Below are 21,488 nucleotides of genomic sequence, written 5' to 3'. Positions count from 1 at the left end.
AGATATTAATAATCATCATACACTCTTGTGCTTTCAGAGTCACCCAAAGAGAACCGACTAGGCGCGACTGAGGCTGATGCTCTGTTCTAGCGCAAATTGTGCAACCCTGGGAGTGAATTAAGTCTATACTAGTCTTTGTCAGACCTGACCAGCTCCATACCCCTGTCGATCTTGCTTTCCTTTCTCTTTGACCACCTTTTCCATGCCAACAATCCAAGAACCACGACTAATATAACAGCCACGGCGATGCCATAATATTTGTTATCCCTCGAATCGCCACTAAAATTGAACCCGATGAATCCGTTGATGATACCACCCAAGACGATAGCTGGACCAGCGATCAAGTGAATATATCCATATATTGTAGGCCGTTGGTATTTGCGGAACCGAAGATGATGGTAGAGTCCAAGTCCCCATTGGAGGAAGAGCAAGGCGAAGAGGATAAGACCGAAGACTTGGTGGCCTGATGTGAAGTCTTTCGACTAAAAAGATTTCGTGTTAGTCCGTGATGTCTAATGCCATGTGAGCGGAGAGTAAGCTTACGTGATTGTACATTGTACTCAGGTAAATTCCAAGTCCCACTCCAACCACGGCAGTGATGACACCAACGCCCTGCACAATTCCATGTATCTTAACACTTTCGAGGAAGCGAAGCAGAACCGCCCCAAGTGGGAAGATGACCAAAAATGCAACGATCATGATGACTGCATGGGCTGGGCCAACCTTATCGCCGTCACTTTCTGCCTTCTCGTCTGCACCGGCATTATTCGTAGTTGAGAGAACTGCACCGTTTGGAACATTGACCGTACTCGTCTGGTTAGACGTAGCTTTAGTCATGTCCATCCAGAAATTTCCGTATGCCTCGTGACGCTTGATATGCGCAGACGTTGACGCGCTCGCGATTGTGTCGTCGGTAGGACCCCATGCGTAAATGAAGGGCTGTTTGGCGTTGCTCAGTTCGAGCTTCCCATCGCCATGTCCGAACGTAGTGACGTTCTTGCAGCGAGTGTTGGCGGAGTAGTAGTGGGTGCCGGAAGTCTGATAGATCCCGTTGTGGTAACCAGTTCCCTCAACCAGCACGCAGTCGATGCTGTTGTCGAAGCTTGGCTCAACGTGACCATCTGAAGTTCGTGGTGAAAGTGTGACGCCTAATAATTGTTAGATATTGAGGCCAACAAGCGCAAGGAATCCGAAGCGCTGACCGTTCTTATCCGAGCTCTCATACACAATCCACATGACGCTGCCATCCATCTCGCTTCCTGTACCAACACCGACCCACTGGTATGTCGCTGGTGCAGAGATGTGTAAGTAGACATCGCCAGTCGATTCTGCAGCGCTCAAGGCAAACGTGAGGTTTCCATGGTCGGTGGGATATATAAAAGTTGAACACGCAGCGTCTTGTGCCTGCACCACAGCTATGAATGCATTGATATAGCAAAGAGCTGCATGGCATGTTGTTATTAGCATTTACTCCTGTAGTGCAACGATAGAAGGATCTGAATTGTCATACTCACCCAAACCGCAGCATAAAAGAAATGCATTTCTTGAAGTCCTCATCGTAATTTGTCAATCGCAGACGACAAAAGATGCTTGAGAATGATATGCTTATGACAGAAAAGGAGAACAGAGCCGACATATATCTGCCTATCCAGTATTTACTCACGGTACGCAAGTGCATCAGAGAGCTTAGCCAATTACAGCCAGAGTGATTATGTTTTGTATGTCGGAATTACCTCCATGCTGATTGAATCAGAGACGTTGGCTTGAGCATTGTCGCCTGTCTAGGTGACGCGTACCACATCTAGCACTAGTATCCTGTATTGAGGCTGAGCGTACAATTGTCGCCGTAACATGGTTTTGGTGTAGTGGTGTAGCGGGGTAAAGTTAGGCCGATGGGTACAGCACCCAAGCGTACACGATCTATCGGGTGTCGTGCGTCAAGGCTGCAGTCAGCCAATCACAGCGAGTCAATGACATCTTGCTGCCACGATGTTCCCCTGATCCGTCCGCCCATGCCAGGTCTTTGAACAAAAGCTTGCGACAAAGGCTTAGCTAGATTTAGCAAAGTTTATGGTCGCCGACACGGTAGCTAGAGAATGGTGAGTATGCGCAGGATAATACTCTAACCTATAATACACGTTCGTGCTGCTAAGTGGACGCTTCAACCATAGTTCATCCAACATGACTACCTATCCTTGGATAAGTGCTTGGAGAAGGCTTGAACAGCACAAGCTTCGCTCAGACTAACTACCTCTAGACGGCTATCGGACCGTCGATAGAGTTTAGCGAGGGCCGTGACACAGGTGACCAGTCGCTGTCCTGGAATTGCCAATCAAAGTGGTAATTGTTGACATCACTGCTACATGCATTGCTCTTCGATGTCAACGTCACTTTTACTAGAGCATAGTATCGCCGAATGATATGCGAGGAGAGACGCGTTCCGTCGATTGTATTATTGCTCAACTCAAGATCAAGCAGGTGCTTTGCATTACTCTACTCGCATGAGCGAACTGGCTGCGTAGTGCGTTACGTAACTTTGACCATCTCCGATTGATTGAGGTGGAGGATGTATCATCTCCGTCAGATAACTGTAACTAGTCTTGTATATATCTATACAAGTGGTATAAGACTCACTCATAGCAATGTAGTAAGAGTTCTTAGTAGCCTCACAGCCCTACGTCTACCTTCGTGAGCGAAGATGGGCGGCTTGATTTGCGCGCCGGCTCTTTGAGCGCTGTATCATTGTAGCCTTCAATATCGTGATCATAAACCACGCGCTGTCCATTTTCGTAGCATATGAATGCGTCATTCATCTTGTTCAGGCTGATCCCATTCGCCTGGCGGTATCACTCACGTATGCTACTTACGCGTCACGAGCATTGATGCGGAGAAATGTCTTTCTACTTACTCGCCGGTTTGATCAGATAAGTCACTCAAGTAATCAGATGAACCAGGAGGCTCTAATTCTCGACGGAACGCAACTTCTCGCTGGTAATTCTGTTGGATGACTTGGAGACAGCTACAGTCTCTCAACTTGTGGTAAGCTGACAATATCGATACTATCGAATCACTGGTATCAAGAGATATGGGGTGTTCGCCAGCCTTGTCCAAAGATAAATAATTCTCCCCTCTCAGTTGAGAGCCTGCTATGAGTATCTTTCCAATTGTATAACATGGTAGTTCGGGAGTACGATCTGACACACACACACACACACACACACACACACACACACACAACTGGAGTTATACATGAGACCTTACACTGCTACTACCTCCCTACGTTTAGACTTTCCAAACCTTTCTCTATGAATGCTTGGACATCCTCCCCAAGAAGCTCTGGCTGATCTAGCGCCGCGAAGTGGCCGCCTCGGTCATGCACATTGTAGAACACTACATCGCACTCTTTTTCAATCAAACTCTTGATCCCAGGAAGCAGCTCATACGGGAAGATCGAAACTCCAATTGTTGTAGAAGTGTGCTGGTAATGCAGGCGCATTGGGCCAAGCAGTTGACGGTATATGTAGAGCGACGTCGGAAGGCTGCCTGTGAACCAGTAGAATGAGACATTGGTGAGAATGGTGTCAATGGTTGGGTCGACATCGGTCCATTCGAGCATATTTTCTCCAATCCTGTATAACATTATCATCTCCGACCATGCGTTGAGGAGTTGTTCGGGTCGAGAATTGTGACAGGGTGAATTTACCATGCTAGTAGTGCAAGCGGGTTAGACGACAGGACGAACCCGATTATGCTCGGTCAATGACTGAGTTCGAGAGCATGTGCATTGCTGGAGTCGAGCCAGTCTAGTGCGCGATTAATGGCTTTCTTTTCGAATGGATTGAGGTTACTGGTGTCGCTAAGATCTAACCCAGACATCATGTTCACTTTGACGGTTAGTTATGACGGCTGTCGAACACGAAGACTCGAGAGTACGTACGATGGACGCTAACACAAGCATCCTTGCTTTGTGCTGGAATTCTCCCTAACATACTGCCGACATCACCGCCTTGAGAGGTGTACTTCTCGAATCCAAGATTAGTCATGAGTTTGTGGATGATGTTGGCGCTGTCTAGCGTGGTTCAGTTTCTATCAACCGGCAGACCTCTTGCACTGAGTGTATAGCCCGGCAGATAATGAACGATGATGTTGTAAGGTAAGTCGTTCTCGGTCTATTTGTCTCTGACCAAGCTTAGTAGGGGCAGGAATTCAATGAAGCTGCCAGGCCCGCCGTGCATGAAGACAATCGGAATCGCATCTTTCTTATCTGAAAAATGGCCAATGAAGTGAAGGCCAATCCCGTCGATTTTCATCCGGAATTTGTCAAAAGAATTGATATGATCTTCCTGTGCACGCCAGTCATATTTATTCAGCCGGCAGTCTCTAGCTTCAGATATCCATTTCTGCGTAACACCGTAATTCTTCTCAGACTGTTGATTCTCGTATGTGGTCGGACTGAGCTTTGACAGCCCCAGGGATTGACGCCATTCGGAGATGTCTTGGTCGGGGATGTGGAGTATGAAAGATTCCGCAGAGCTAGGAGGAGAGTACGACATTGTACAATGGAAATATCGGAATGGGCGATGATAGAGTAGACTCAGATGGGAGATGTACTGGTTGGTTTTATAGCCGATTCGCGAGCACTTGGAACACAGCGGCACTATCCGGCTCGCTGAACACTAATCACTGCATGGCAGTCGAGGTAAAGGAGCCCCGGTATTGGGTAGGTATAATACAATAGGTGAATTACTGATGGTATATACCTTTTGTGATTGATGACTGCGGAAGCGCAAGAGTAGGTGTTTGTGCGCGCCGAGTTCGTATACATCGTCTGTAGCCTAACGAAGAAGCTCGAAGTGCACATTCTCTAGGATTTGGATGCTCTTCTCCTGCATAGTCGTGAGTAGCGCATTATAACACTACGTGGCCGACGTTGACCTTCATATAGCCAACCACCCCGCTCTTCTTCACGTCCATGCAAAGCGCCTTGACAAACGAAGGATAGTCCTGCGCAGTTCTTCCATAACGGCAACTCGATCAAGAAGACTGAGATAGGAAGGTTTGCCATTCCTTCGAGCTGATAGCTTACCTAGTTTGTACTACGAGTGCATCATCGTGCATCGTACAGCCCATACTCCTAGTGTTGCGAGCTGCGCCGACTCTTCTTGTGATAGGCCGTTCGTGTTCGATTTTTGGGTGGCTGCCGATCGCTCTGGCGCGATCAGATATGAGCAAGCGTGTGTATGGCGGGCGGTTGCGATGGTAGCGCGTACAAGCATGTGCTGCGAAGCGGCTTCCCGCTGATGCAGATGTCTCGTCGCCTATCCAGCATCTGCAAATGCTTCCGTAAAGCTGGGCCTTCCCCCACAGCCCTGACTATAGTGTACGCAGAGGATCGTTATGCGGTATGCGAAGGCGGGAGGCTTCACGCGATGCGTATGGTAGCGGCTTCTTGCCGTATTTGCGCTCGAGTGTTGGTGGCCGTTGTCGGCGTAGTCCTGGTCGACAGCGGCAGAGGCTTGTGACGACGTTTTCTGAAGTTGGCTGTTATGAATATCTATCTAACATAGTCGTGTCCCTGAGCAACGACATGTTGCTTGGTACCGCAGTCGTAGTCGCAACAGTCAGCACGAGTGGTACGAACTATGGTCTACAATGGACAGGAGTAAGCAGTAATCGCTGAATGCCTCGCGGCCGGTGGTCGAGTTGGACAGCGATTGAGAAGATCATAGACGAGAAATGCAAGGGAGATAGAGGGTCATGAAGCATGTTTTCCCCTCTTGACTGGGGTGAGGCGTATTCGGTTTGCGATCATGGAGGACGCGAAAGACGGAGTTGCACGGCATTTAGGACACCCCCAGCGTCGGATGTCGGCGTATCGAGCGGCCGTTCGTACGGGGCATGCAGCTCCCACATGGCACCCCAGCTTCCCCGCAATGCCTTCTGCCTTCAAGTCTTTCCGTTCCACAAAAGAGTTCTAGCGATATCCAATGCCTGCATTCCGACATCATGGACGCGACATGTTCATTGAGCTCCAGATCAGATAGTGCAGTACTTGCGGTCCGTCAACCAGATAACACCATCCACGAATCTATCGAGCAGCACCGGCCGATAACAACACATGGCAACTTCGGCGTATGACGCACCACTCAATAGAGAGAGTCATGAACGGCTATATGGTGAGCTACGACGTGAAGCGAGAGAATGCTTACGCCTGAGCACAAGAGGACTATGTGAGACGTAGTATGCTGTTGTATATGGGACTGGCTGCATCAAGATGTCGTCGACAAGCCTGAGGACGCCGGCATTCAATCTTCACCGCCGGTGTTCCACCAACCACGCTAATTCCAGGCCCACATACCAGCCGTTAGGCGATAGCAAAAGGCCGATTCGGATTGTCTGATCTTCTCCAGAGATAGAGTAGTGCTTGAGAAATGTTACTCGTCAACCTTATCAGCAAATCGGCATTTGTTTAGACTTACGGTCTCGACACCGGTATCTTGGCTTTTTACCGGCCTTCTACCACATCTTGTGGACAAACTGCGGAGTGTGGAGTGGCCAAACTAATCACTCCGCGCGTTTGACTCGTAGCTGTGCATACCTGGGTATATTACCCGAGTGATGATACAAGTCCGATAATCTCCAAGTATTCCTCTCGAGGTCATCTTGGAATTACAATTGTCTTTCTGCAAGATGTATGTCTCCACCACGGTTTGGACAGGCTTGCTTTATACCTTTACGCGGGTACATGCATCATCACAGACCCTAGCGTATCGACCATGGTTGGATCCAACTCTGCCAAACGAACAGCGACTGCAGCTATTCTTGGACCAGTTGAACAGCACCCAGAAATATGCCATGGTACAAGGCGATACCGAGCTCGATGAAAACGGAACAGGTGTCAATCCGTGCATAGGGCACATCTCCGGCAACGAGACGTTAGGAGTACCCTCCATCTGCATGGGCGATGGCCCAGCTGGCGTCGGAAACAACTTGAACAACGTTACCGCTTTCCCTGCCCCGATTGTCGCTGCCGCTTCGTGGGACACATCTCTCGAATATGCTTACGGCCAAGCACTAGCCCAGGAGCACATGGCAAAAGGTCGCAATGTCGTTTTGTCACCAACTATCAACATCCTGCGTTCGCCGTTATGGGCCCGCGCAGCCGAGACCTTCTCGGAGGACCCATGGCTGACTTCTCGGATGGCCGTTGCCGGTGTTATGGGTGTTCAAAGTCAAGGCGCTCTAGCCTGCCCAAAGCATCTTGCTGGATACAATCAGGACACGAATCGCTTTGGAGAAGGCCCCACTTGGGATACCGTCGACGTTCACATCGACAAGCGGGTGCTTCACGAGCTTTACCTACCCGCTTTCAAGGCATCTGTCCAAGAAGCTGATGCCGCTTCTGTCATGTGCTCTTACAACATGCTGAACGGTTTCTTCGCTTGCGAGAACGACTGGCTTCTAAACACTACGTTGAGGCAAGAATGGGGGTTCCAGGGTTTCGTTGTTGCCGATTGGTATTTCTCCACAAGAAGCACTGTTGGTGCCGTCATGGCCGGTTTAGATATTAGCATGCCTGGAGGTTCTCTGGAGACTTCATACGGATTTCCAGCCTATTACGGAGATCTCTTGATCGAGGCTGTCGACAACGGAACCATACCAGCCTCACGCATCGACGATATGGTTGCAAGAACATGGCGATATATGTTCAAGCTTGGAATGGTCGACAATCCAGTCACCGGAAACGGAGAATCTGTGGCAAGAACACAAGCCCATCTTGATCTGGCTCAGAAGATGGCCGAGGACGGATCTGTTCTCCTGAAGAATGATGATCAAACGCTACCTCTTTCGCCACAGAAATACACGCATATTGTCGTATATGGCGTGGACGGTACCAACCAAAGCCAGGTCACGGAAAACCATGGAGGCTTCGTGATCGACACGACAATGGTGGTGCAATCGCCTTTGGATGCCTTGAAACAACGAGCTAGCAAAGAAGGCAACATGACAGTCACTTATGCAGAGGCCTATCCTGGCACCGGTGGATTCCCAACAGTACCTTCCAGCATGTTTGTCGACGACGGGCTGAATGTAACATACTACACCACTACCGACTTCTCTGGGCCCATTAACCAAACCGATTTCATCCCCAACATCACCTCAGCCTCATTTCCCAAAGAGCTTTGGGCATCGTGGCCGCAAGTGTTTTCTTGTGTCTATGAAGGCACTCTCAAAGCCAATACCAGCGGAACGTACCATTTCTCGCTGACCGGCCAAGGAGATGCTGTACTTTACATCGATGGGCAAGTCATCGCCAACATGTCCAAAGCAAACTTTGGAAATACCATCCAAGGCATCGCGAATCTGACAGCAGGCGAGGAAGTATCTTTGTCTCTGAACTATTCCATGGGCTACTCACTGTCTACCGGCGCGTATGGTGTTACACTAGGAGTTGATGTGGGCAATGAAGCAAGGGACCAAGAAGCGATGTCGCTTGCGGAAAAGGCTGATCTTAGCATCGTCTTTGCATCTGACAGACACTCCGAGGGCGTTGACAGCAACATTGGCCTGTCTCTCCCTGGCGACCAGGATGCTGTGATATCTCGAATCGCAAAACGCTCAAAGAAGACTGCGGTTATCCTCAACACCAATTCGGCCATCCTCATGCCCTGGATCGACGAGGTGGATGCCGTGATGCAGTCTTGGTACGGAGGTCAGCAGATCGGCCTGGCGCTTGAAAGATTGTTGTTCGGCGATATCAGTCCAAGCGGCAAATTGCCGGTGACGTTCCCCAAAACACTAGACGACGCCATAAAGATCACTTCAGACCTGAATGTACCCTATGAAGAAGGTCTGAACGTTGGGTACAGGTGGTTCGACGAGCACAAAATCGATCCGCTGTTCTCATTCGGCCATGGACTCACATACTCGACGTTCGAGTTGGAAGGTCTCGCAATGCACCTAGCAAACTCTACGGTGACATCTAGCTCCGAATTTGTCATTTGTTCCACAACGTTGACAAACACTGGAGCGATCGCTGCATCGGAAGTCGTTCAACTTTACGTTTCGTATCCAGAGGCAGCCAGGGAGCCCCCCAAGCTGCTTAAAGGATTTGCCAAAGTCCACCTCGAGGTAGGCCAAAGTACAGAGGTGCCGCTGCAAGTGCTTAAGGATGATTTGAAGATCTGGTCGGAGCAGAAGGATGGCTGGGAGTTTGTACATGGCGAGTATAGCTTTCTTGTCGGATTCTCAGCAAGCGACATCAAGGTAGAGGGGAAGATGATTCTTTAGATGCACTCTAATTGATGGTACTTAGACGTATAACTGTATTAGGAACCCTTATGTGTATGACATCGTCAGCGATGAACGTGAAAAATCTTGTGACCGATACCATTTATGCTTTCAAACTTGGTAGTAGTCAACGCTGACATTCAAGTCGGTGACATGAATGCGCCCTGGCCAATGTTGAAGCCAGCGTTAGCGAACATGAACGCCCAGGCTTCGTCGTCCACAAAATTCATATCGAAAGTTGATGCATCTTCCGATGCATAATGATGCGCATCCTGATCATCGTACATTGTATCAACTTCATGTCTTTGCGTAGTTTGTGCATGAGGCAGCGTGGGTTCGTGGGCTGCAGTGTCCACGTTCGCGGTAGGTGCGGTGTACGCGGCGGGTGCGGCGGGGATGTGCGAACGCGAGGATGAACGCTGCTCTCTCATTGCTTCGTGTTGAATCAAAACATTGTGCAAGAATGCTGCTTGCAAGGCGCAGCTTGTACCTGCCGGTGCTTGAAGCTTGTCGAAGACTTCCGCTGTGTTACGTATACCGTCCAAAGCTGGCATTTCCATCTCGATTCGGATGTATGACGGCGCTGAGAGTAAGAGCTGCATCAGGGGTCAGTGTATCAGCTTGCGAGCGTCGACGATAGTCAGATACCTTGATGAGAAAAACTGTCGCGTAAGCGATCATGACATGTACAGAGTCTTGCGCAAAGTATACGAGCTGTGATGAAGAGGGATCAGATACAAGCTTGAGCATATCGACAGCGCTGGAGTAGCTGTTCCAAATCGCTTCCGTATCAACTGATGTCTCGATGTCCTTCAGCCTAATCGATGCGCGCAGTGAGGAAGTGAATAAGAGCAGCCGTGCGTAGCTGCCGTAGAACGGTACCAAAAAGGCATGACAATCCTCGCCCCGCTCGGATACTGTTTCCGTCCATCTCCTTTGCCAGTTGATTATTTTTCGATCAAGCACGCGCAGCAGTGATCGGAACTGCGAGGGGTCCTGGCGTTGATGTTGTGCATATTGGGTCGTCATCATCTCAAAATGGGTGGAAGTGATGAGGCGTAGGGATACGAATGCGCAAAGTAGCCTGTCGTTGGCCACTCCGAGAGGGTGTAGATGCCAATTGCTTACTGACTCTAGATAGCTGCTTCTCTCGATCATCCAAGGTTTGCCGGTCTGCAAGCTGATGCTGTGCGTCGATCAGTATTCTTTCATGAGATTGACAATCTTACGTTTCCTACCTTCGGTCATACACGAACAAGACTAGCCAGGTTCTCTCGATGTTCCTGAATTGCATCGCTTGGCGGTCAGACGCGTTTTCTGGGGGTTTCATTGCATCACTCCCAAGATTATGCCAACCAAGCTCGATGGCCATTCTGATAGCATGGCCTACAGACAGCCATACACGATTGTCGCGTGGCTCTTTCCAATACGTCAGGATGAGTATTGCCTGCACTGTCTCTGGCGACTTCAAACCACAACGAAAGCTCTCCAAGAAAAGCTCTTCAGCATGGGAGAGTAAAGGCTTCTGTAGTGCAGGGTGCAGTAGTTTTGCGGCTGCCGCCAGAACAGCGGTGAAGAGGAAACAAGATGCCTCCCTGACATACCCGAAGGTATGTAGGAAAGGATCCAGTTGGCTGATGAAAGGATTGAGGTGCTTCATGAATCCACCGAACAGCTCGGTAGCGAAATGGAGGTTGACCAGGCCTTTGTTAACTGGATCATTTTCCGATATATTCTGGTTACATTCTTCCGGCGCATTTCCGTGTTCAGTGCTTAGCACGTTTTGCAAAGAGAAGTCTCCTCTTGTAATCTGCCGGTTGAGAATGTCAGAAAGTCGAAAACCTCTGTTCTCCGTCCAGAAATCATGACCTGAACGTTGTGTTGAATGGGGACGGGAACCCAATCTGGAAATTGACCTTTGAGCGGCATGCGTATCTATGGATGCATCCGCGTCACCTGCCTCGATAACACCATGGTTGGCATGTTGAGGCAAAGACCACCTGGATGATGTTGCTGCAGGCCTCGTAACACCTTCACCGTTCCCTGATGTCGTCGCAACGTTCTCTTGACCTCTTGAGCTTGGTTTTTGTAATCTACAAAGCATATTAGTTGTTTTGCGGATTGGAATAAGCATGCTTTACTAACTTGAAGCCGTGCTTTCGACCCCGCCGATGTCCAAGGAAGTCACATTGCAACGATTTGCGCGTACACCTAACGCACCGCGTGTCTTGCGCCATCTTGTGGCACTTCATCTTGACTTTGCGACATTGTAGGCAAGCATGTGGTCTTCAAACAAACAGATCAGTGAACGCACAACTGCAAAATCGATCTGGAGCTGGCTCACACAGCTTTCGAAGGTTGTGTACCAGGTGCCTCATCAGCCTCCGTCATGCTGAATTTCTGTGTCGGACATTGAGGTCAGCTCGAGCTGAGACAGACACTGTAGGAGCATCTGTGTAGTATATTGCCGAACGGGTAAGATGTCTTATCTGTGTTATCTTTCTACGCTAACCACATCGGCACGCGTTCCTTCGCTACGATGACACTTGCAGCATTCCGCAGCAACCAAGCATTCATCGCATTCTCCACCTCAGTCGTTTCCCTCTAGTCATGGGTGCTTCATGCCGCCATTACGCGAACGCGTCTCCCAACCGTCGGCAGCGAGCCTGGCGTGAAGCTCTTACAGTAATATGAACCTCTCGGAAACGTTGGCCCCGCACCACTCTTACCGACGCGATTCAGCACAATCTCCAGACGGATACGCCAACTTTCTTCGGTAAAGTTGCTGCGATCTCGGCCCACTTCATTATCACTCGCGCATGTCGCCGGTGTTCTACTGTAGATTGAGACGCCGGCGGTTGGCACGTGCGCTCTGCCTCAATAGTCCTCATTGCTGCACGGAGGGGTAGAGCAGTCAAGCAAGTCGGCATCAATTCTACACGAATCCGAAAACTACGCATCGGATAACATGGCCGTCATACCACGCTCCAAAGCCAAGACGGCGCACGTCAACATGATGACGGACACCATCATAGCAAACCTTCCGGCAGACGCACTTCGAAGCGTTATCAGAGTCATCTTGACAACGGAGCCATCAGTCACAAGTATTCTCGAGGAGCAAACGCGAATTTATCTCAGGAACACCGCCAGTCAGCCCGTTGGTCAGCTGTTTCAATCGACAGCCGAGGGGGTTGTATCAACATCGAACTTCACATGCGCCCAGCAGCGCCTACGTTCCGCCATAGGGTGTGGACTGGTCCTCGACAGCTTTCCAATACTTAACAATATTGTAGAAGAATCCTCCAGCCTGAATGATGGACACGACGTGCACCGGTCGACTGAGCTTGACCGATGTCTAGCTTCCGTAGACGGCGATATAGTGCAGGCATTAACTGCGATCCAAAAACGCCTGTTATCCGATAGTGGCAGTAGGGACCTTAACGACGACGAGAAGCATGTAATGAACTCCCTCTTCGATTCGTTACTTCGATGTCGTCAAAGATGGCTTGCTTCCGCACAGGACTTCCCTTTTGACCGAAGCACAGCAGTCCTTGCAACGATGCTCGGCCGTGAAAGTGGTATACCGACACTGGCTTATCAAAATGGTTCTCATCAAGACCGAATCCATCCACGGAAGACATCCAAATCCTTGGAGACTTTCAAAGTAAAGGGTATTGAGCTTCCTAAACTGTTTGCAGGTCTCTGGCAGTTGTCGAGTCCATCTTGGGGTACTGCATCTCAGACACAAATGTTCAAGCAATTCGTCGAATACATTGAAGGCGGCTTCACTGCGTTCGACATGGCTGATCATTACGGCGATGCTGAAGTCATCTTTGGTCGGCTGAGATCCTCGCTGCCCAAACCTGATGCCGTCTTTGGTGCCACAAAGTACTGCGTGTTTCACAAAATCACCGTTACACCTGCGGTGATCAGTGCAAATGTCACTGAGCGTTGTCAGCGCATGAGTGCCGACAAGGTCGACCTTTTGCAATTTCACTGGCAAGACTACAACGACAACCAGTATATTGAAGCACTGCGACTTTTACAGCAGGACGAACGAGTTGAACATCTGGGATTATGCAACTTCGACACAGCACGGCTTCAAGAAGTGATAGACAACGACATCGATGTTGTCACCAATCAGGTGCAATTCTCTCTTATCGATGCACGACCACGATTCAGAATGGGCGAGGTCTGCGCGCGGCACGATGTGAAACTCCTCACATATGGTACTCTTTGTGGAGGCTTCCTTGCTGAGAAGTGGCTTGGTAAACCTGAGCCACAGCTGTTTGGTCCAGATACGACTCCCTCGCAAAGAAAGTACTTTGAGATGATCCAGACATGGGGCGATTGGGATCTGTTCCAGACCTTGCTACAGACTCTGAAGGCTATAGCGACCAAGCATAATGTCTCCATCTCGAATGTCGCTACGAGATGGGTTCTCGACTTTCCATACGTGGGTGCAGTCATCATTGGCGCGCGGATGGGTGTCAGTGAGCATACAGAAGAGAATTTGAAGACGTATGGATGGAAACTTGATGAAGAAGATCAGAAGCATATCGAAGAAATTCTTGAGAAAAGTAGGAGGGAGGAGGTTTTCAATGTCATGGGTGATTGCGGTAGTGAATATCGGTAGTGGACTAGTTAACCAGGTATACCGGCTGGTCCGTTTGGGTATTGGTTCTTCGAAAGTTCTTAGTGTAGCTGGCAAAAATATGAGAGCAAAGTGCTTTGGTGTTGACCGTAGGAACAGCGTCTTCCAAGCCCTTGTTAGATCCGCCCGTGCGCTCGCTCCCTATTCTTGTGCCAGTCCTGTGCGATCACTGCCTGCACTCCACCACACGACCACTTTCAGATGCTCACAACGACGGAATCATCTCCCATAAGGACGCTTCAATCTGCGTTCCGGAAAATGCGCAACTGGCGGACGCTCAAGAGCTCCTACCTCCCCTGCCATAGCTGACGTCACCGCCAAACATACGCGCGCCGCGTTACTCTGCCATTACCCCAGCGTCCGTCGTCGTCGCCCCGTCGCCGCTCCCATCACTGCGACTCAGACTACCGAGATACTACAAACATTCCAAGCGCATGTCTTGGTGTTGCAGCGAGGTGCAGACATCGCTGCGCTTTCGAGGGCAGCGTGGCTGCTGCAGCCACAACATACTCCTAGCATGAGGATTGAGATGATGATGGCGATGGGGAGGATAACCATCCTGGTGACAATAGTTGAGATCACCTGCAAGACTCCTTGAAGCCTTTAGCTACGCTGCGACGCGTTATAAGTTGGATATATTGACACCATGATCGTGTCTAGTGTGACGACTGCATACAACCACATGCCCCGAGCACCCTTGAGGTGCTTACCGCCATACCTCCAACCCCACCAAGGCTCCTGAGACTACCTCCGCATAAGGCAATGTGCTGAATGAAGCAATGTAAACTGTTACACCATGGATACATCAATTCGGGATCTTCCTCGGTAATCCAAAACTCAAGAGTTCCCTTCAAGACCAACTACCGTGGTATCCGCATGACTGAAGGTCCGCAACCCGGTTCGTATGATCTTGAGCTGAGATTTGCAGTTCGGATCCGGACATGCAATCAATGCATCTGTGGACATCCAGTCATGTGCGTGAGTTGGTCTCTGCTTGGCTGCTAGCAGAGGCAGTACCGCCGCTGAAATACAAACTCATCAGTTATGGAAGTACGCAGCATCTGTGTATACAACTCACCTAAGCTGTAGAAGCTTATTCCCTGGCCGTCAGGAAGATGCAGCATCTCGCCTTGAACAGTAAAGTAATCTCCTTCTTTGGCTCCGCACAAAATGCGCTCGCCTGGTGGACAAACCACCTCGACCCGCAAGTCGTACAATTGGAACGAGTCGTCCTTGACGGATGACATCTTCATTGGCTTTGGGAAGCTGGTGATGTTTTGCAATGAATACTATGCTCATCTCGTGCTCTCTTGACTTCTATTGTCCCGCTTCGAGTAGGGTGGGGCCACCGGCATTCTAGCAGGGCAAGTACCACCGGCATCTCAAGACCCCCAGCTTATCGCCGTTTTCGGACGCACTGCCCCTATCAAATTGCAAGACCCCGCTATCAGTAACTAGGAGTCACGGAGTCAAGCGTAGAATGCCGAGCTGACAAGCGAGATAAGCATTGTGCTTCTGCTAACATCGACGCTCGGATTAAAGGCCGGTCCTCTGTACATCAAGAACATACGACTAAGTGCGGAGACCTGATCATACTTGTTATTGCGCGTCGAGGTCACTACGCTCAATCCACATCGCATGCTTTCATGCTGTGATTAACATCATGGATTTGCCAAAGAAGGATGCTACGCAACTCGCCCAAACCTGTGCGTCAAGTTCGGATATTGAGAATGGAGCCATGGGCACGAATTATGAAGTCAAACGCGACCTTGGGCGTCGCCATATCAACATGATTGCGATAGCTGGCATGATCGTGAGTCAACTTTTCTCCAAATCCGTCGCACCTGGCCCTATACTTACGCACACGATATAGGGTACCGGATTGTTCCTGGCATCGGGCCAAGCAATCGCTACCGCAGGACCAGTCGGCGCTCTATTAGGATACCTATGCATGGGTTTGATCGCTTGCGGTGTTGCCCTCTCCGCTGGAGAGATGTCGGCTTTTATGCCCGTCACGGGAGGCTTCGTTCGCCATGCCACCAGATTTGTGCAGCCAGCACTCGGCATTGCCACTGGATGGAACTTCTGGTATACCATGGCAATTACAGCGCCAGCCGAACTCGCTGCCGCTGCAACTTTGATCAACTTCTGGGACAACAGCATCAACCCTGCCATTTGGTACTCGGTTTTTATCGTCATCATCGTGACCATCAACTTCTGTGGTGTGAAGGTCTATGGCGAGGTGAGTCTTGATGTACATCGTTTTTGACTTCCTGTCTGACAAAACCCAGAGCGAGGTCTTCTTTGCAGCTCTCAAAATTCTGCTCATCATCGGTCTCATCATCGCCGGCCTTGTAGTAGATTTGGGAGGATCTCCTAGTGGAGACCGAATCGGCTTTCGATACTGGAAGAATCCCGGACCTTTCAACGAATATATCGTGCCGGGTAATACTGGCAAGTTTCTTGGGTTCTGGAGCTCCTTGATCTCAGCGGCCTACAGCTACGCCAACATCCAGGTAGTCGCCATAGCTGGCGCTGAGACGAAGAACCCAAGAGTCATCATCCCGAATGCGATACGCATGACTTTCTGGCGCGTGCTCATCTTCTACGTCATCAGCATCCTCATTGTTGGCATGCTTGTGCCTTTCAACGACCCGAATCTCGGCATCGCTACGGGCGACGCTCAGCAGAGTCCTTTCGTCATTGCATTCCAGCGCGCTGGTATCAACGTCCTTCCCTCGATCATCAATGCCATAGTATGCACTTCGGCCTTCAGCTGTGGCTCTGCATGCGTTTTCCTTGCATCACGCACCCTGTATGGACTAGCAGAGGACGGACAAGCTCCCAAAGTTTTGCTTCGCACCAACAGGTTTGGAACACCATACTTGGCGATCGGAGCCTCGCTCATCTTCATGCCTCTTGTGTATCTCAGTCTGGGGAGCAACTCTTCGGTAGTGTTTGGATGGTTCGTCAACATCACAACCATTGCTGGACTTATCGGGTGGCTTGTCATCGAAGGTACTTACCTGAGGTTCTACTACGCCTTGAAGGCTCAAGGTATCAGCCGAGATCGTAAGTCGACCGTCGCTCCCATTGCTGGAATAATGCTGATGTATCCAGGTCTTGCGTACAAAAGCCCCATGCAGCCATATCTCGCTTGGGTCACCGGAGGTGCGCTCGTCCTTGTCATCTTGTTCTCAGGCTACAGCGTCTTCTTTCCGGGTCGATGGAGCGTGGGCACATTCCTCACGTATTACATTGATATTGCTATCTTCATCTTCCTGTGGGTTGCTGGATTCTGCTACGCGAGGTCCGGAATCATCGCTCTGCAAGACGTTGATCTCTCTGAGATTGCTGATGTTGATCACGAGAAGGCGCAGATATTGAACTCAGCGAAACAAAACCTGTCGTGGTGGAGGAAATGGATTGTCTAGTTTCCGGAGAATGTAACGAATATTTGCGATGAAGATGTCTCCGTTGACCAGATGTGCCCGGCCTCGATGCAATTGTGGTGTAGCGTGCATTTCTACGAAAGCGAGCTCGAATTCTTGAGAGACAGATGACCTTTTGACGCATAGTCAGTTCCTTCACGCTCCGAGAACCTTCCACATGCTATGAAGATCTTTTCACATGTGTGTGCAGAGGTCGTATTCATACTATAGTACAAGTGGCAGCGCTGGTGATATGAACGATTGCCGATTTCCTAATGCTGGCTCGGTTGCTCTTCTACGGACGGCAGAAGTCTGCAGCTAAGTATGGCGGTAATGTCGCAAACAAATCGCAAACATGAATGAAGATACGTAGTCGTAAGGCGCTACAGCACAGATCTGACGAATCTTTGTTGGTTGAACAATGGATCTGGTATAAACGAGATATGTAGGACATGAACATTTTAAGCATAGCATCTATTGTTGCAGCTTCTTTCACAGTAGATCCCTCGATGACGCTCTCTACTCGAATTCCTGCCCGCATTCACTATGTACCTTGCCTTAAAAACGGACCTTAGGTAGTCGCTGGAACTCTTGTTCTAAATTCTCAAGGCCACCACACCGCATCTTCCCGGGTATGCTGCATTCTAGCAATCTCTAATATTTCAACGCCTTCAGATCGTTCTTGTTACATCTTTTGAAATGCTCCAGGTCAGGGAGTACGACATCGGTGAGTTTCGATGCAGCCTCATATAGTAAGCGGTACGTGCGAGCATGTGTTGGCCATTTTGAGATATGCGGAATCGTCGCGCCATTTTCGATAAGTGTTCTCACAATCGAGACGTCATGTCGATGGACAGCGGTTTCGACAGGGGTTATGTGTGTCCTGCCAATCGCCCGCATGTTGGGCCGCATGGAGAGGTTGACGTTAGCGCCTGCCTGAAGACAAGCCTGTATAGCGATTGGACGTCCAGATCGAACAGCAATGAAGATAGGTGCTGTCAATAGTGTTCCTCCGTTGATGTCTTCGACATGCTGAAGGACCTCCTGGATAGCCGCAGAGCTGCCTTTAGCGTACACAGCAGCAAGCGTGTCATGTTCAATCAAGTTCCTGCTACCAGCATTGAAGCGGAGAACGGCCTTGAGGGCTTGTAACTGATCGAGCGAGCAATTTGCGGATGCTTGGGCGACCCACCAGCTGTAGATCCTGCTTGGAGGACAAGGCAGATTCTTCTCGTAGTAGTCGAGCAGAAGCTGAGCAGCGGGATGATATTTCTGCGACAGTGTGATGCTAATGCACCTCGAGATGGAAAACATCCCGTAGTAACTCGTAAGGGAGATTTGTGTTGACGGGGGCTGTGTCTCGAGATAACGGAGAATGTTGTTCAGCGATGTCAAGTCACGTACTCGTATTGCGAACCAGATAGGCTGCGCGGTGATGAGCTGATCTCCGTCTTTGGCATCAAGCTTTGGGAGAATTTTGGAAAGAAGACGATGATTGCCAGCGGCTAGGGCAGCGCAAAACTTATCGTGATAGGGAAGACGTATGGGGAGCTCCGAACCGAGCAATTTGGAGCATCTCGAGCAACCCACACTATCACACAACAAGGCATGAAGTACATCATCCATCATGAGGATCTTACTCAAGCCGTTGTAAGTTTTGTCAATGACTTCGTTGCGTTGCTCTTTGTCTTCATAATCGACCTGTTCCGCGATGTACTGAACCATACGTTGGAGCCGTTTGAACATTTTCTCATTTACACTGCCTGGCTTCCGGGAGACTTGCAACATGAATGGCGCGAAGTGCGTCCTGACCAGGCGCTGGACGTGACGGCTGCCGTAGAACTCCCTTGGCTGTTGAGAGAAGACCTCGCGTTCGATTTCCGCAGCGAAGCTACGACAAACACCTCGTAATTTCCAAAGTGGATCAATTTTCGATTGGGGGGGAGGAAACCAAGCATCAGAAGGATTTTTGGAGGTGATGACAAGCTCGTGTATAACTATCTGAAAGAGTTCGGCGGGGAGATCGGAAAGGTTCGCCATGACAGAGGGCGTGAATAAGTACTTGACTTGGTCTTCGAGATTCGTCACTATGGGTTGAGTCGCGGGGTTGAGAGTTGCTGGTGAGGAAGCGGGGAAGAGCAGTAGTGGGCGGAGTATTTTTGGATAAGAAGTAGTAGCCAGCAAGTGACGACTTCATCGGCAACAGCAGGTGCGGGTGCCTAAAGTAGGGACCCTAGCAGGGGTTCGTCCGCCAAGTGAAAGCGCTCAACAACCATATCACTTCCAGTGGCGAAGGCTGATAAATAGCGGTTCCTAACATCACTCACGACGTCTTTACCAGGTATTCACCCACTTATTCGCCTTCCCACTAGGTTTAACGTGGATATTGATGTTGTAGTGTGCTTTCACTAACTTCTCGTGGAATGCTTGATAAATCAACAATATATACCGAAGTTCGTGCCTAAAGATCATCAAACTCGCAAGTCAATATCTCTAAGACCTGCAACATCCGGCTCTGATGTGATTATAAGGACCACACAAACACTGTGAGATTTGCCATGAATTGATTGCTTCGATCGATTGGATTTATAGCTGCAAGCGGCAAATAACTTGAGTCTCACTGAATTCCAGTGTCTCGAAGCACTATTATATCACAGATGAGTTTTATATATTACGTTAAAACGGGATTCGGGCGCTAGTCACGTCATGAACCCTGCACACGGACAACTTTCTGTATCTCATCGGGACACAATGCTGTTCAAATCTGTCAACTGAGAGTTTACATTGATGTTGTAGCTTCACAAATGACACCTTTCCTCGGAATGTATACATTCACAAGCGCACAAGAGTATGCCTGATGAAGAGCCGTAGGCTGTGTCACCCGATTTTCTGCCTCTGCCCGCCGCTCATCCCATCGATTGCTCAACATGCTACGAACGACTCGAGATCGCGCTTAATTAGTTACTAGCTGTGGCAGCAACGCGCTTCCCTGTCACTTTCCAAGCGTAGCTTGCCTCGAGCGGGGTGAAGTTCTTCTTGCCCTCGCGAAGCTTCTGTCGATAAGACTCGCCAGCTGCCGACAATTGCGCAGCTTTCTCGGCAGTCATCTGCGCAACCTCTGCCCTCATCGCGTTGTATTCCTTGTTGCGACGCTGACGCTCTGCTTCTTTTGCAGCAAGCACTTCGCGCTTAGCCACACGCTCCTGATAAGCGGCATCACGAATGGACCTCTCCTCGAACTTGGCGATGAAGTCGTAAATAGCTTCTGAAAGACGGGGGTTGGTCGGAAGGTAGTGCTCCTCGAACATGTCTCCAGTCGTGAAAGTCTTTTCATAAAGTTTCCTTGCTATGGTATACGCCATCTGCTTGAACAACTTGTTGCCAGTCGGGTTGTGGGTGGCGGTAATCATGTCGATGATGACCTTCGAGGGAACAGTAGAGTTGACACGACTGAAGAAGCTGTTGAAAATACCTTGAGTGAACGAGCTCATACCGAAGGCGTCTGCGGTGCAGCAAAGTTGTAGGTCCTGGAAAGGGTCCTCGGCGTCCTTGATGGGCTGCCCCTGAGCATTCTTTACCACAAACTTTTGAAACTGATACACCCTCTTAGAAAAAGGTAATTCCGATATCAATTTGACGACCCTCTTCGCAGCGGCGATGCTGATGCCCTCCGGTACTACAATCTTGCCGTCGACCACGAGGTCGTGCTTTCCCGAGACAGCCTTGAACAGGGCGATTGGCATTTCGAGAACATGCTTTCCTGACAAGATGGACTTGCCCAGAGGGTCTACGAACTGGACCTTCTTGCCAGACACCAGAGTCTTGCGCCTGTTATACCCGAGATTTTGGACGTACCGGAGACTGCCAGGAACATCCTGCTCTTGAGGTAAGGTGTTCACGATTCGCGCAGTACTGGCCATCTTGATGTCCGTTCCGATCTTAGTCATTCTTAGGCTGCTTTTGAACGCCACTAACAATGTTTGGAGTGTACTGTGAGAGTGAGACAATATTGCTTCGAGAATTTTGTCCTGGACGTCGTGATGGAGTATTTTATGAGTAAGGCAGACAGAGTTGTGTACTGCAAGGAGAATTTCCCAAAAGATCGTCTACAG

At 49.8% G+C, this 21,488-nt stretch overlaps 8 protein-coding genes across 8 annotated transcripts; 3 read left to right on the top strand and 5 right to left on the bottom strand.

Moving 5' to 3' along the window:
* Window positions 1-128: 128 nt before the first annotated feature.
* GT037_004128 (uncharacterized protein) lies at window positions 129-1,440 on the bottom strand (the record flags this gene model as incomplete). Its single annotated transcript, XM_038929175.1, has 3 exons — window positions 129-482; window positions 544-1,148; window positions 1,203-1,440. Coding segments are annotated over 3 exons (1,197 nt in total), but the record flags the coding sequence as incomplete, so codon positions are not given.
* A 5,250-nt stretch (window positions 1,441-6,690) lies between these two features.
* Window positions 6,691-9,291, top strand: GT037_004127 (glycoside hydrolase family 3 domain protein; the record flags this gene model as incomplete). The annotated part of the gene is made up of 1 exon (XM_038929174.1): window positions 6,691-9,291. The coding sequence occupies one exon, from the start codon at window positions 6,691-6,693 to the stop codon at window positions 9,289-9,291; it is 2,601 nt and encodes an 866-aa protein (XP_038788881.1).
* Window positions 9,292-9,431: 140 nt separating this feature from the next.
* Window positions 9,432-11,543, bottom strand: GT037_004126 (uncharacterized protein; the record flags this gene model as incomplete). The annotated part of the gene is made up of 4 exons (XM_038929173.1): window positions 9,432-9,887; window positions 9,940-10,477; window positions 10,530-11,384; window positions 11,437-11,543. 4 exons carry the CDS (start codon window positions 11,541-11,543, stop codon window positions 9,432-9,434), a joined length of 1,956 nt encoding a protein of 651 aa, XP_038788880.1.
* Window positions 11,544-12,259: 716 nt separating this feature from the next.
* GT037_004125 (aldo keto reductase) lies at window positions 12,260-13,927 on the top strand (the record flags this gene model as incomplete). The annotated part of the gene is made up of 1 exon (XM_038929172.1): window positions 12,260-13,927. One exon carries the CDS (start codon window positions 12,260-12,262, stop codon window positions 13,925-13,927), a length of 1,668 nt encoding a protein of 555 aa, XP_038788879.1.
* Window positions 13,928-14,782: 855 nt separating this feature from the next.
* Window positions 14,783-15,198, bottom strand: GT037_004124 (uncharacterized protein; the record flags this gene model as incomplete). The annotated part of the gene is made up of 2 exons (XM_038929171.1): window positions 14,783-14,967; window positions 15,024-15,198. The coding sequence occupies 2 exons, from the start codon at window positions 15,196-15,198 to the stop codon at window positions 14,783-14,785; spliced, it is 360 nt and encodes a 119-aa protein (XP_038788878.1).
* A 410-nt stretch (window positions 15,199-15,608) lies between these two features.
* On the top strand, window positions 15,609-17,379 carry GT037_004123 (amino acid permease; the record flags this gene model as incomplete). The annotated part of the gene is made up of 4 exons (XM_038929170.1): window positions 15,609-15,758; window positions 15,819-16,187; window positions 16,237-17,017; window positions 17,066-17,379. 4 exons carry the CDS (start codon window positions 15,609-15,611, stop codon window positions 17,377-17,379), a joined length of 1,614 nt encoding a protein of 537 aa, XP_038788877.1.
* A 651-nt stretch (window positions 17,380-18,030) lies between these two features.
* Window positions 18,031-19,416, bottom strand: GT037_004122 (uncharacterized protein; the record flags this gene model as incomplete). Its single annotated transcript, XM_038929169.1, has 1 exon — window positions 18,031-19,416. The coding sequence occupies one exon, from the start codon at window positions 19,414-19,416 to the stop codon at window positions 18,031-18,033; it is 1,386 nt and encodes a 461-aa protein (XP_038788876.1).
* A 917-nt stretch (window positions 19,417-20,333) lies between these two features.
* GT037_004121 (uncharacterized protein) lies at window positions 20,334-21,296 on the bottom strand (the record flags this gene model as incomplete). The annotated part of the gene is made up of 1 exon (XM_038929168.1): window positions 20,334-21,296. One exon carries the CDS (start codon window positions 21,294-21,296, stop codon window positions 20,334-20,336), a length of 963 nt encoding a protein of 320 aa, XP_038788875.1.
* Window positions 21,297-21,488: the final 192 nt, after the last annotated feature.

Source organism: Alternaria burnsii (assembly GCF_013036055.1).
Source record: "Alternaria burnsii strain CBS107.38 chromosome Unknown 730, whole genome shotgun sequence".
NCBI lineage: Eukaryota > Fungi > Ascomycota > Dothideomycetes > Pleosporales > Pleosporaceae > Alternaria > Alternaria burnsii.
Note: the sequence above shows the minus strand (reverse complement) of the source record. Positions and strands in the feature narration are given on the sequence as shown.